Source organism: Oncorhynchus tshawytscha, unplaced genomic scaffold (assembly GCF_018296145.1).
Source record: "Oncorhynchus tshawytscha isolate Ot180627B unplaced genomic scaffold, Otsh_v2.0 Un_contig_2339_pilon_pilon, whole genome shotgun sequence".
In the NCBI taxonomy this organism is placed as follows: domain Eukaryota; kingdom Metazoa; phylum Chordata; class Actinopteri; order Salmoniformes; family Salmonidae; genus Oncorhynchus; species Oncorhynchus tshawytscha.
The window spans coordinates 70,001-84,586 of record NW_024609751.1 but is presented as its reverse complement, the minus strand read 5'-3'; the positions used below and the strand labels follow the sequence as shown (position 1 = coordinate 84,586).

The 14,586-nt window shown below is 47.6% G+C and overlaps 1 protein-coding gene across 3 annotated transcripts in view; it reads left to right on the top strand.

The window, feature by feature from the left end:
* The first annotated feature begins 121 nt into the window (after positions 1-121).
* The window catches only part of LOC121845726 (condensin complex subunit 3-like), a 39,445-nt gene continuing 24,980 nt past the window's right edge, over positions 122-14,586 (top strand). For 2 of the 3 annotated variants that reach the window (XM_042317565.1, XM_042317563.1), the window contains exons 1-11: positions 122-193; positions 1,469-1,586; positions 2,034-2,249; positions 3,427-3,655; positions 4,238-4,383; positions 6,683-6,767; positions 8,819-9,011; positions 9,498-9,647; positions 12,989-13,129; positions 13,777-13,900; positions 13,981-14,067. In XM_042317565.1, the coding sequence (XP_042173499.1) occupies positions 1,479-1,586; positions 2,034-2,249; positions 3,427-3,655; positions 4,238-4,383; positions 6,683-6,767; positions 8,819-9,011; positions 9,498-9,647; positions 12,989-13,129; positions 13,777-13,900; positions 13,981-14,067 (1,479 nt within the window). In that variant the 5' untranslated portion in view covers positions 122-193; positions 1,469-1,478. Of the gene's footprint in view, positions 194-294; positions 314-1,468; positions 1,587-2,033; positions 2,250-3,426; positions 3,656-4,237; positions 4,384-6,682; positions 6,768-8,818; positions 9,012-9,497; positions 9,648-12,988; positions 13,130-13,776; positions 13,901-13,980; positions 14,068-14,586 lie in introns of those variants that run through there. The other variant, XM_042317564.1, reaches the window with a different exon arrangement.

Below are 14,586 nucleotides of genomic sequence, written 5' to 3'. Positions count from 1 at the left end.
CACACTGCTTTGCTTTATCTTGGTCTGGGTCGTCAACTGGCCGACCGGGTTAAATTAAGGTGAAATAAAATAAAAAAAATAAAAAGAAGCGGAATGACGTAGTCAACACAAATCTCGTCGCCTCTCGCGAGACTGGCAGTTACATTTGAAAACAGGCGGCAGACGCAGAAACGACTCGAGCTGTCAATAGCAAGTAAGAAACAAACGGAAATCGCAATTTATTATTGATCTGTTATTTATTTACGAAATAAACTATATTGGCAATATTAATGCTTTTGTGAAACATATCATTCCCCGGTTTCCAACCTCTTTGGTACGTCTTGAGACGATGTTTTCCTGTCCGCAGGGCGCTTGAGGAGTGGCGAGAAACGTTAGCCGGTTAGCTTCGTTAGCCAGCTATTTATTTATTTAGCTTTTAAAACAAGTTAATTAATTGAATAATAGAGGACTTTATGTGAGAACTATTCTAGCCGAAGAGCACGGGTGAGATATTCGTCTGGAAAAGTGAAATGGTGTCATTTTTAAAGAAGGTTTCGCTAATTAAAACTAGAGTTAGATAGCCAACGTCGTTAATACTGTAGCTGCTACGAGGTTGGCTATGGTAACTAAACAGCGTTACTAGGTAACTAAACAGCGTTACTAGGTAACTAAACAGCGTTACTAGGTAACTAAACAGCGTTACTAGGTAGCTAAATAGCGTTACTAGGTAGCTAAATAGCGTTACTAGGTAACTAAACAGCGTTACTAGGTAACTAAACAGCGTTACTAGGTAACTAAACAGCGTTACTAGGTAACTAAACAGCGTTACTAGGTAACTAAACAGCGTTACTAGGTAACTAAACAGCGTTACTAGGTAGCTAAATAGCGTTACGAGGTAACTAAACAGCGTTACTAGGTAACTAAACAGCGTTACTAGGTAGCTAAATAGCGTTACTAGGTAACTAAACAGCGTTACTAGGTAGCTAAATAGCGTTACTAGGTAACTAAACAGCGTTACTAGGTAACTAAACAGCGTTACTAGGTAGCTAAATAGCGTTACTAGGTAACTAAACAGCGTTACTAGGTAGCTAAATAACGTTACTAGGTAACTAAACAGCGTTACTAGGTAGCTAAATAGCGTTACTAGGTAACTAAACAGCGTTACTGGGTAGCTAAACAGCGTTACTAGGTAACTAAACAGCGTTACTAGGTAGCTAAACAGCGTTACTAGGTAGCTAAATAACGTTACTAAGTAACTAAATAACGTTACTAGGTAACTAAATTAACGTCGAATAGCCACAAACAATGCTTGTTGTTGGATGTTTAACCCAATTTTCCGGTCACACACATCGACTGTTTCCCTTCACTGTAGAATACGTTAACTAGGCTTATTGTCCTTTTGTTGTTGTGCTAACTAACCAGCTGGTGTAGTTTAATGCCTGTGTTTGTTTGAATGGTAAGGTTGTAGCTGTCCGTTTTGTTTCTCCAGGAGAGAAAAGATGACTGGGGAAAGTGATTTGTCGATAAAAGAGGCGTTTCAACGCGCTCAGAAAGGACACAACAACAAGGCTAAACTGGTGGCCAGTCTCAAGAACACATACAACAAGGTACAAACGCCGATAAACACACACAAACACCTGTAAACACACACACATAATGTACAACAAGGTACAAACGCCGATAAACACACACAAACACCTGTAAACACACACACCTATACAATAAACCAAATGTATTTATAAAGCCATTTTTACATCAGCTGATATCTCAAAGTGCTGTACAGAAACCCAGCCTATAACCCCAAACAGCAAGCAATGCAGGTGTAGAAGCACGGTGGCTAGTAAATACTCCCTATGTATGCACACGCACACACACACTCACACACACACACATACTGTACAACAAGGTACACACACACATGTTTAAATCACTGTTTCTGTTAATCCTCTTTATTATCAGTAAGAGAACCACCATCTGTACCCAACCTGCTTTCTGTGTGTCTGTCCTGTGTACCTGTCTGTCCCCGTGTGTCTGCCTGTCTGTCCTGTCTCCAGTTAGAGGACAAGACATTGTTCCACGAGGAGTTTATCCAGTACCTGAAACATGCCATGATCGTGTACAAGAGAGAACCGGCTGTGGAAAACGTGATAGAGTTCGTCTCCAGATTCTCCACCAGCTTCCATACGCCTTCCGCCGAGGGAGGAGAGGAGGAGGAGGATGAAGAGGACGAGAACCCCTTCCTCAGTTACATGTTCAACTTCCTGTTGGAGGTAGGACAACTCTTGAGTCCCGAACTATCTGTTCTGCATTGTTTTAACCAGGGCCCTATGGTAGTAGACTAGGGCTGTATACCGTATACCTCTTCTGTACTGCATTGTTTTAACCAGGGCCCTATGGTAGTAGACTAGGGCTGTATACCTCTTCTGTTCTGCATTGTTTTAACCAGGGCCCTATGGTAGTAGACTAGGGCTGTATACTACCTCTTCTGTACTGCATTGTTTTAACCAGGGCCCTATGGTAGTAGACTAGGGCTGTGAACTACCTCTTCTGTTCTGCATTGTTTTAACCAGGGCCCTATGGTAGTAGACTAGGGCTGTATACCGTATACCTCTTCTGTACTGCATTGTTTTAACCAGGGCCCTATGGTAGTAGACTAGGGCTGTATACCGTATACCCGGGGTGATAAAGGTTACAGAGGACAGGTTGATATCGAGATTTATTTAGGTAACACCACACAGTGTGACGTGATAATGGTGACAGAGGACAGGTTGATATCTAGATTTATTTAGGTAACACCACACAGTGTGACGTGATAATGGTGACAGAGGACAGGTTGATATCTAGATTTATTTAGGTAACACCACACAGTGTGACGTGATAATGGTGACAGAGGACAGGTTGATATCTAGATTTATTTAGGTAACACCACACAGTGTGACGTGATAATGGTTACAGAGGACATATTTGTTTTGTGCAGAAAACTGAGTAGAATTTTGAGGTACTTGTTTAACTTTATGAGCTGGGATGTCTGTCCAGGCAAATAGTTTATAAAACCGTTAGCATTTAGCTAGCATTCACTATGGGATTTTACATGTACTCGTTAGCATTGCTAATCTTCAGATTGAAAATTAGTGTGTTGAGTGTCAGTGTTATCCCATGATGGCACAAGGTCGGTAGCACTATCGGTATACGGCTCAAGACTATATGTTTGTATTTACCCTTTTTACTGGATAGGAGGCCGCTTGGGACACAGACAGCCTGTCACAGTATCTGATATAAACCAGGATCTTAAAGGACTGCTGTGGAAACTGTATTAATTGTTGTAGTCTGGTGATACTGGTGTCATGACAACACTACTCTGACTGTACCACTGGACATCTACAATGCCAGTAGTCAAGGTATTGATGCTACTTCTCTGCTGCTGACCCAAGTGTCGCCCCCCTTCAGTCCCACAAGGCCAACAGCCACGCGGTGAGGTTCCGTGTGTGTCAGCTGATCAACAAGTTGCTAGGCAGCATGGCGGAGAACGCCCAGATCGATGATGACCTGTTTGACGGTATCCACCAGGCCATGTTGGTCCGAGTCACGGACAAGTTCCCCAACGTCAGGATCCAGGCCTCTCTGGCCATGGCTCGACTACAGGAACCACAGAACCACCAATGTCCCACTGTTAATGGTACTGATACTACAACACACTGTCAGGGTCCAGACCTCTCTGGCCATGGCTCGACTACAGGAACCACAGAACCAACGCTGTTAAAGCCTCCTCTCTCTCTCTGTCTCTCTCTCTCTCTCTCTCTCTCTGTCTCTCTCTCTCTGTCTCTCTCTCTCCCTCTCTCTCTCTCTGTCTGTCTCTCTGCATCTCTCCCTCTCTCTCTGTCTGTCTGTCTGTCTCTCTCTCTGTCTCTGTCTGTCTCTCCCTCTCTCTCTGTCTGTCACTCTCTTTGTGTCTCTCTGCTCTCCGTCTCTCTCTCTGTCTGTCACTCTCTCTGTCTCTCTCTCTCTCTCTGTCTCTCTCTGTCTCTCTCTGTCTGTCTCTCTCTGTCTCTCTCTCTCTCTCTGTCTGTCTCTCTGCATCTCTCCCTCTCTCTCTGTCTGTCTGTCTGTCTCTCTCTCTGTCTCTGTCTGTCTCTCCCTCTCTCTCTGTCTGTCACTCTCTCTGTCTCTCTCTCTCTCTGTCTGTCTGTCTCTCTCTCTGTCTCTCTCTGTCTCTCTCTGTCTCTCTGTCTCTCCCTCTCCTCTCTCTCCTCTCGTCCAGCCTATCTGTTGATCTTGGAGAATGATTCCAACCCGGAGGTTCGTCGAGCCGTTCTGTCCTGCATCGCCCCCTCCTCTCTCACCCTCCCCAAGATCCTGAAACGCACCAGGGACGTCAAGGAGAGTGTCCGCAAACTGGCTTACCAGGTACACACACACACACACACTAAACTGGCTTACCAGGTACATATATCTACAGTGGGGAGAACAAGTATTTGATACACTGCCGATTTGCAGGTTTTCCTACTTACAAAGCATGTAGAGGTCTGTAATTTTTATCATAGGTACACTTCAACTGTGAGAGACAGAATCTAAAACAAAAATCCAGAAAATCACATTGTATGATTTTTAAGTAATTAATTTGCATTTTATTGCATGACATAAGTATATGATCACCTACCAACCAGTAAGAATTCCGGCTCTCACAGACCTGTTAGTTTTTCTTTAAGAAGCCCTCCTGTTCTCCACTCATTACCTGTATTAACTGCACCTGTTTGAACTCGCTACCTGTATAAAAGACACCTGTCCACACACTCAATCAAACAGACTCCAATCTCTCCACAATGGCCAAGACCAGAGCGCTGTGTAAGGACATCAGGGATAAATTGTAGACCTGCACAAGGCTGGGATGGGCTACAGGACAATAGGCAAGCAGCTTGGTGAGAAGGCAACAACTGTTGGCGCAATTATTAGAAAATGGAAGAAGTTCAAGATGACGGTCAATCACCCTCGGTCTGGGGCTCCATGCAAGATCTCACCTCGTGGGGCATCAATGATCATGAGGAAGGTGAGGGATCAGCCCAGAACTACACGGCAGGACCTGGTCAATGACCTGAAGAGAGCTGGGATCACAGTCTCAAAGAAAACCATTAGTAACACACTACGCCGTCATGGATTAAAATCCTGCAGCGCACGCAAGGTCCCCCTGCTCAAGCCAGCGCATGTCCAGGCCCGTCTGAAGTTTGCCAATGACCATCTGGATGATCCAGAGGAGGAATGGGAGAAGGTCATGTGGTCTGATGAGACAAAAATAGAGCTTTTTGGTCTAAACTCCACTCGCCGTGTTTGGAGGAAGAAGAAGGATGAGTACAACCCCAAGAACACCATCCCAACCGTGAAGCATGGAGGTGGAAACATCATTCTTTGGGAATGCTTTTCTGCAGGGGGGACAGGACGACTGCACCGTATTGAGGGGAGAATGGATGGGGCCTTGTTTCGCGAGATCTTGGCCAACAACCTCCTTCCCTCAGTAAGAGCATTGAATATGGGTCGTGGCTGAGTCTTTCAGCATGACAATGACCCGAAACACACAGCCAGGGCAACTAAGGAGTGGCTCCGTAAGAAGCATCTCAAGGTCCTGGAGTGGCCTAGCCAGTCTCCAGACCTGAACCCAATAGAAAATCTTCAGCCCCAAACACCTAAAGGATCTGGAGAAGGTCTGTATGGAGGAGTGGACCAAAATCCCTGCTGCAGTGTGTGCAAACCTGGTCAAGAACTACAGGAAACGTATGATCTCTGTAATTGCAAACAAAGGTTTTTATACCAAATATTAAGTTCTGCTTTTCTAATGTATCAAATACTTATGTCATGCAATAAAATGCAAATGAATTACTTAAAAATCATACAATGTGATTTTCTGGATTTTTGTTTTAGATTCCGTCTCTCACAGTTGAAGTGTACCTATGATAAAAATTACAGACCTCTACATGCTTTGTAAGTAGGAAAACCTGCAAAATTGGCAGTGTATCAAATACTTGTTCTCCCCACTGTATCTCTGATTGATGGATGTTGCACTCACTCACTCACTAAACTGGCCTTACAGGCCTGAACCCAGTTTAAACACACACTAAACTGGCCCGACAGACCTGAACCCAGTTTAAACACACACTAAACTGGCCTGACAGACCTGAACCCAGTTTAAACACACACTAAACTGGCCTGACAGACCTGAACCCAGTTTAAACACACACTAAACTGGCCTGACAGACCTGAACCCAGTTTAAACACACACTAAACTGGCCTGACAGACCTGAACCCAGTTTAAACACACACTAAACTGGCCTGACAGACCTGAACCCAGTTTAAACACACACTAAACTGGCCTGACAGACCTGAACCCAGTTTAAACACACACTAAACTGGCCTGACAGACCTGAACCCAGTTTAAACACACACTAAACTGGCCTGACAGACCTGAACCCAGTTTAAACACACACTAAACTGGCCCGACAGACCTGAACCCAGTTTAAACACACACTAAACTGGCCTGACAGACCTGAACCCAGTTTAAACACACACTAAACTGGCCTTACAGACCTGAACCCAGTTTAAACACACACTAAACTGGCCTGACAGACCTGAACCCAGTTTAAACACACACTAAACTGGCCTGACAGACCTGAACCCAGTTTAAATGTAAAGTTGTTAATGACTGTGTGTGTTTCAGGTCCTGTCAGACAAGGTCCACATCAGAGCTCTGAGTATCGCCCAGAGAGTCAGTCTGCTGCAGCAGGGTCTCCACGATGCCGCAGGTACACACACACACACACACTTGACAAGCCCGTAGAATAGGTCATCTGTTTACCTCGTCGGCTAGTTGATCTGTTTACCTCGTCGGCTAGCTGATCTGTTTACCTCGTCGGCTAGTTGATCTGTTTACCTCGTCGGCTAGTTGATCTGTTTACCTCGTCGGCTAGTTGATCTGTTTACATCGTCGGCTAGTTGATCTGTTTACATCGTCGGCTAGGTCATCTGTTTACATCGTCGGCTAGGTCATCTGTTTACCTCGTCGGCTAGGTCATCTGTTTACCTCGTCGGCTGTTTAGGTCATCTGTTTACCTCGTCGGCTAGGTCATCTGTTTACCTCGTCGGCTAGTTGATCTGTTTACCTCGTCGGCTAGGTCATCTGTTTACCTCGTCGGCTAGTTGATCTGTTTACATCGTCGGCTAGTTGATCTGTTTACATCGTCGGCTAGGTCATCTGTTTACCTCGTCGGCTAGGTCATCTGTTTACCTCGTCGGCTAGGTCATCTGTTTACCTCGTCGGCTAGTTGATCTGTTTACCTCGTCGGCTAGGTCATCTGTTTACCTCGTCGGCTAGTTGGTCTGTTTACCTCGTCGGCTAGTTGATCCGTTTACCTCGTCGGCTTGTTGGTCCGTTTACCTCGTCGGCTAGTTGATCTGTTTACCTCGTCGGCTTGTTGGTCCGTTTACCTCGTCGGCTAGTTGATCTGTTTACCTCGTCGGCTTGTTGATCTGTTTACCTCGTCGGCTAGTTGATCTGTTTACCTCGTCGGCTTGTTGGTCCGTTTACCTCGTCGGCTAGTTGATCCGTTTACCTCGTCGGCTTGTTGGTCCGTTTACCTCGTCGGCTTGTTGGTCTGTTTACCTCGTCGGCTTGTACAGTACCTCTTAATGACATCACAATACCTCTTAATGACATCACAATACCTCTTAATGACATCACAATACCTCTTAATGACAATGCAAAAACAGGTTTAGACATTTCTTTACATTTATATAAAAATGAAATACCTTACTTGCATAAATATTCAGACCCTTTGCTATGAGACTTGAAATTAATCTCAGGTACTTCCTGTTTCCATTGATCATCCTTGAGGTGTTTCTTCAACTTGATTGGAGTCCACCTGTGTTAAATTCAATTGATTGGACATGATTTGGAAAGGCACACACTTGTCTATATAAGGTCCTACAGTTGACAGTGCATGTCAGAGCAAACAACCAAGCCATGAGGTCGAAGGAATTGTCCATAGAGCTCTGAGACAGGATTGTGTCGAGGCACAGATCTGGGGAAGGGTACCAAAACATTTCTGCAGCATTGAAGGTCCCCAAGAACACAGTGGCCTTCATCATTTCTTAAATGGAAGAAGTTTGGAACCACCAAGACTCTTCCTTGAGCTGGCTGCCTGGACAAACTGAGAAATCGTGGGAAAAGGGCCTTGGTCAGGAGGTGACCAAGAACCCGATGGTCACTCTGACAGAGCTCCAGAGTTCCTCTGTAGAGATGGGAGAACCTTCCAGAAGGACAACCATCTCTGCAGCACTCCAGGCCTTTATGGTAGAGTGGCCAGATGGAAGCCACTCCTCAGCAAAAGGCACATGACAGCCCGCTTGGAGTTTGCCAAAAGACACCCGAAGGACTCTCAGACCATGAGAAATAAGATTCTCCTGTCTGATGAAACCAAGATTGAACTCTTTGACCTGAATGCCAAGCGTCAAGTCTGGAGGAAACCTGGCACCGTCCCTACGGTGAAGCATGGTGGTGGCAGCATTGTGCTGTGGGGTTGTTTTTCAGGGGCAGGGACTGGGAGACTAGTCAGGATCGAGGCAAAGATGAACAGAAGCGCTCAGGATCTCAGACTAGGGTGAAGGTTCACCTTCCAACAGGACCCTAAGCACACAGCCAAGACAATGCAGGAGTGGCTTCGGGACAAGTCTCTGAATGTCCTTGAATGGCCCAGCCACTTAAAAATAAAAAATAAAACAAACATTTAGGGGGAGGAACCCCCCCCACACACTATACATTTTCCGGTGTGTGTCTATAACTCTGTCTGTGTTGTAGAATCGGTGAGGGAGGTGGTGCAGGTCCGTCTCCTCCCAGCCTGGCTGAATCTTCTCCAGGGTGATGTGTTGGAGCTGTTACACAAACTGGATGTAGAGAACTGCTCTCAGACCGCCCTGGACACACTGACCGCTCTGTTCACACACACACCTCAGGACCAGCTGCTCCACCACCGCCTTCAGCTGGACGACAGGTACACACACACACACCGCCCTGGACACACTGACCGCTCTGTTCACACACACACCTCAGGACCAGCTGCTCCACCACCGCCTTCAGCTGGACGACAGGTACACACACACACACCGCCCTGGACACACTGACCGCTCTGTTCACACACACACCTCAGGACCAGCTGCTCCACCACCGCCTTCAGCTGGACGACAGGTACACACACACACACCGCCCTGGACACACTGACCGCTCTGTTCACACACACACCTCAGGACCAGCTGCTCCACCACCGCCTTCAGCTGGACGACAGGTACACACACACACACACACCGCCCTGCTCACTCACTCGCACATATACTGACCCCCCGTTGCTCACACACACGCTGTCTGGCTGGCCGACCGACTGGCCGTCTGTCTGGCTGGCTGGCTGACTGGCTGTCTGACCGGCTGGCTGACCGACTGGCCGTCTGGCTGACTCTCACACACTGACTGTGTCTCTCTGTAGGATGCTGGTCCCGGCTGGGTCTCTGTCCTGTGAGAGCGTGTTGTACTGGAGAGCTCTGTGTGAGTTCGTTAAGACTAAAGGGGATGAAGGAGAGGAGATGTTGGAGAAGCTGCTGCCCGAGGCTGCTACCTTCGCTGAATACCTCTACGGGTAAGACCCCACTACACCCCATACATCACCCTGACTATGGGTAAGACCACCACTACACCCCATACATCACCCTGACTACTGGTAAGACCACCACTACACCCCATACATCACCCTGACTACGGGTAAGACCACCACTACATCACCCTGACTTCGGGTAAGACCACCACTACATCACCCTGACTTCGGGTAAGACCACCACTACATCACCCTGACTACGGGTAAGACCACCACTACATCACCCTGACTACTGGTAAGACCACCACTACATCACCCTGACTACGGGTAAGACCACCACTACATCACCCTGACTACGGGTAAGACCACCACTACATCACCCTGACTGCGGGTAAGACCCCACTACACCCCATACATCACCCTGACTACGGGTAAGACCCCACTACATCGCCCTGACTACGGGTAAGACCACCACTACATCACCCTGACTGCGGGTAAGACCCCACTACACCCCATACATCACCCTGACTACGGGTAAGACCCCCACTACATCGCCCTGACTACGGGTAAGACCACCACTACATCACCCTGACTACGGGTAGGACCACCACTACATCCCATACATCACCCTGACTACGGGTAAGACCCCACTACATCACCCTGACTACGGGTAAGACCACCACTACATCACCCTGACTACGGGTAAGACCACCACTACATCACCCTGACTACGGGTAAGACCACCACTACATCACCCTGACTACGGGTAAGACCACCACTACATCACCCTGACTACGGGTAAGACCACCACTACATCACCCTGACTACTGGTAAGACCACCACTACATCACCCTGACTACGGGTAAGACCACCACTACATCACCCTGACTACGGGTAAGACCACCACTACATCACCCTGACTACTGGTAAGACCACCACTACATCACCCTGACTACGGGTAAGACCACCACTACATCACCCTGACTACGGGTAAGACCACCACTACATCACCCTGACTACGGGTAAGACCCCACTACACCCCATACATCACCCTGACTACGGGTAAGACCCCACTACATCGCCCTGACTACGGGTAAGACCACCACTACATCACCCTGACTACGGGTAGGGCCACCACTACATCCCATACATCACCCTGACTACGGGTAAGACCCCCACTACATCACCCTGACTACGGGTAAGACCCCCACTACATCACCCTGACTACGGGTAAGACCCCCACTACATCACCCTGACTACGGGTAAGACCCCCACTACATCACCCTGACTACGGGTAAGACCACCACTACATCACCCTGACTACGGGTAAGACCACCACTACATCCCATACATCACCCTGACTACGGGTAAGACCACCACTACATCACCCTGACTATGGGTAAGACCCCACTACATCACCCTGACTACGGGTAAGACCCCCACTACACCCCATACATCACCCTGACTACGGGTAAGACCACCACTACATCACCCTGACTACGGGTAAGTCCACCACTACATCCCATACATCACCCTGACTACGGGTAAGACCACCACTACATCACCCTGACTATGGGTAAGACCCCACTACATCACCCTGACTACGGGTAAGACCACCACTACATCACCCTGACTATGGGTAAGACCACCACTACATCACCCTGACTACGGGTAGGACCACCACTACATCCCATACATCACCCTGACTACGGTTAAGACCCCCACTACATCACCCTGACTACGGGTAAGACCCCACTACATCACCCTGACTACGGGTAAGACCCCCACTACATCACCCTGACTACGGGTAAGACCCCACTACATCACCCTGACTACGGGTAAGACCACCACTACATCACCCGGACTACGGGTAAGACCCCCACTACATCACCCTGACTACGGGTAAGACCCCACTACATCACCCTGACTACGGGTAAGAACACCACTACATCACCCTGACTACGGGTAAGACCCCACTACATCACCCTGACTACTGGTAAGACCCCACTACATCACCCTGACTACGGGTAAGACCCCACTACATCACCCGGACTACGGGTAAGACCCCCACTACATCACCCTGACTACGGGTAAGACCCCACTACATCACCCTGACTACATCACATCACATATGTCAACTCCCCTACCCTCTCCTGTATGTACCTCTAGCCAGTACCCCCCCAACCCTTTCCCAGGGTACATCAGCTCTGCTAGTCGTGGAATATATCAAATCCTTGGACAGGCTTGGTGGTATTGGAGGTATTGGAGGAGAGGTTTGGGGAAACACTGACTCAAGTCTGTCGTCAGTCTATAGGACCAGTATTTTAAGACTAGTCCTAGTGATATCTAGACTGGAAGCGTGTAGGTAGACTGTAGAGATGTTAGGGTCAGTACTCTGACAGGCCATTGTGTCCCCTGTCTCAAGGAAGGAGTTCTGATCTAGGATCAGTTTGGCCTGTTAGATTATAGTGATATGGACCGGATCAGCACTCCTCCTCTGAGCCTCTTTGTGAATACAGTCCATTGTCTCCCGTCTGTTCTCTCTAGATATGTGAAGGGCCTGCCAGTGCTGTCTGCCAACCAGAGAAACATTGCTGCTAGGTGTGTCCAGACAGTGTAGTAGTGTAGTGTTATAACTGATGTATACCTACATTAACATGTTATAACTGGTATATGAAGACAGTGTAGTAGTGTAGTGTTATAACTGATGTATACCTACATTAACATGTTATAACTGGTATATGAAGACAGTGTAGTAGTGTTAACATGTTATAACTGGTATATGAAGACAGTGTAGTAGTGTTAACATTATAACTGATGTATACCTACATTAACATGTTGTAACTGGTATATGAAGACAGTGTAGTGGTAACATGTTATAACTGATGTATACCTACATTAACATGTTATAACTGGTATATGAAGACAGTGTAGTGGTAACATGTTATAACTGATGTATACCTACATTAACATGTTATAACTGGTATATGAAGACAGTGTAGTAGTGTTAACATGTTATAACTGGTATATGAAGACAGTGTAGTGGTAACATGTTATAACTGGTATATGAAGACAGTGTAGTGGTAACATGTTATAACTGATGTATACCTACATTAACATGTTATAACTGGTATATGAAGACAGTGTAGTAGTGTTAACATGTTATAACTGGTATATGAAGACAGTGTAGTAGTATTAACATGTTATAACTGGTATATGAAGGCAGTGTAGTAGTGTTAACATGTTATAACTGATGTATACCTACATTAACATGTTATAACTGGTATATGAAGGCACTGTAGTGTTAACATGTAATACCAGGTGTGGTAACTGTTATTACTGGGTAATACCAGGTAATGGTAACTGTTATTACTGGGTAATACCAGGTATATGAAGTGTGTCCCGGTGCTGTCTGAAGAGCAGAAAGGAGACTTTGCTCAGCTGGAGCTGGTGATGACTAAAGAGTTCATCTCTCAACAACTCATCCACCTCACCGGCTGTCTGGATACCAATGAAGAGGGAGGAAGGTGAGAGGGGGATGGGTGATGGGAGGAGGGGATGGGTGGGTGATGGGTGAGAGAGGTGGAGGAGGGGATGGGTGAGAGGGGGATGGGTGAGAGAGGTGGAGGAGGGGGTGATGGGAGGAGGGGATGGGTGAGAGAGGTGGAGGAGCGGGTGATGGGAGGAGGGGATGGGTGAGAGAGGTGGAGGAGGGGGGTGATGGGAGGAGGGGATGGGTGAGAGAGGTGGAGGAGGGGGTGATGGGAGGAGGGGATGGGTGAGAGAGGTGGAGGAGTAGGGGATGGGAGGAGGGGATGGATGGGTGAGAGAGGTGGAGGAGGAGGGGATGGTTGGGTGAGAGAAGAGGTGATGGGTGAGCGAGGTGGAGGAGTAGAGGATGGTTGGGGGAGGCAATGTAGCCATCAGTGGTTGAGTTTGTGCTTGACTACATAACAGACGCCTGGATAGATATTTATCACATCAGATGATGTAGTCATCTGATCTCTTTAACATGTCAGAAAACGACTCAGTCGATAACGTGGTACACCACCATTGGTTGATTCAACGACAGTGCGTCTAGTCGGGCAGGAAGTTAATCAGGTTTGTCTTTCTCCTTGTATATGGTGCTACAGAAAGTGTTCATGTAACTCTCTCTCTCTCTGTGTGCGTATAGGAAGCGTGTGGTGGCTGTGTTACAGGAGATGCTGGTCCTACCTCAGACTCCTCCCTCTCTGGTCTCTCTGCTGACGGAGAAACTACTGACCCTGATACCTGACGACCACAGACGCATTCAGACCGTAGGTTACACACACACACACACACACACTCACAGTAGATAAAGGTGTAGTGAAAGTTGTAACCTGTGTGTGTGCACCAGGTGGCGGAGGTGATCTCGGAGGTGCGTGAGCCCATCGTCATCAGACAGCCACTGGATGAGAACGAGAACCGCAGGAAACAAGTTAAGGTATTCGCTCTGCTGTCTCTCTCCTTTATTCTCTATCTAATCCTCCATCCCTCCTCTCTCTCCTTTATTCTCTATCTAATCCTCCATCCCTCCTCTCTCTCCCCTCTTCTCTCTCTCCATCCCTCCTCTCTCTCTCCATCCCTCCTCTCTCTCCATCTCTCTCTCCCCTCTTCTCTCTCTCCATCCTCTACCTCTCTCTCATCTTCCCTCTCGCTCCTTTACCCTCTCTCCTCTTCTCTCTCTCCATCTCTCTCTCCCCTCTTCTCTCTCTCCATCCTCTACCTCTCTCTCATCTTCCCTCTCGCTCCTTTACCCTCTCTCCTCTTCTCTCTCTCCATCTCTCTCTCCCCTCTTCTCTCTCTCCATCCTCTACCTCTCTCTCATCTTCCCTCTCGCTCCTTTACCCTCTCTCTCCTTTACCCTCTCCCTCTCTCCTCTTCCCTCTCTCTTCCCTCACTCTCCTCTTCCCTCTCTCCTCTTCTCTCTTTCCATCCTCTACCTCTCTCTCCTCTTCCCTCT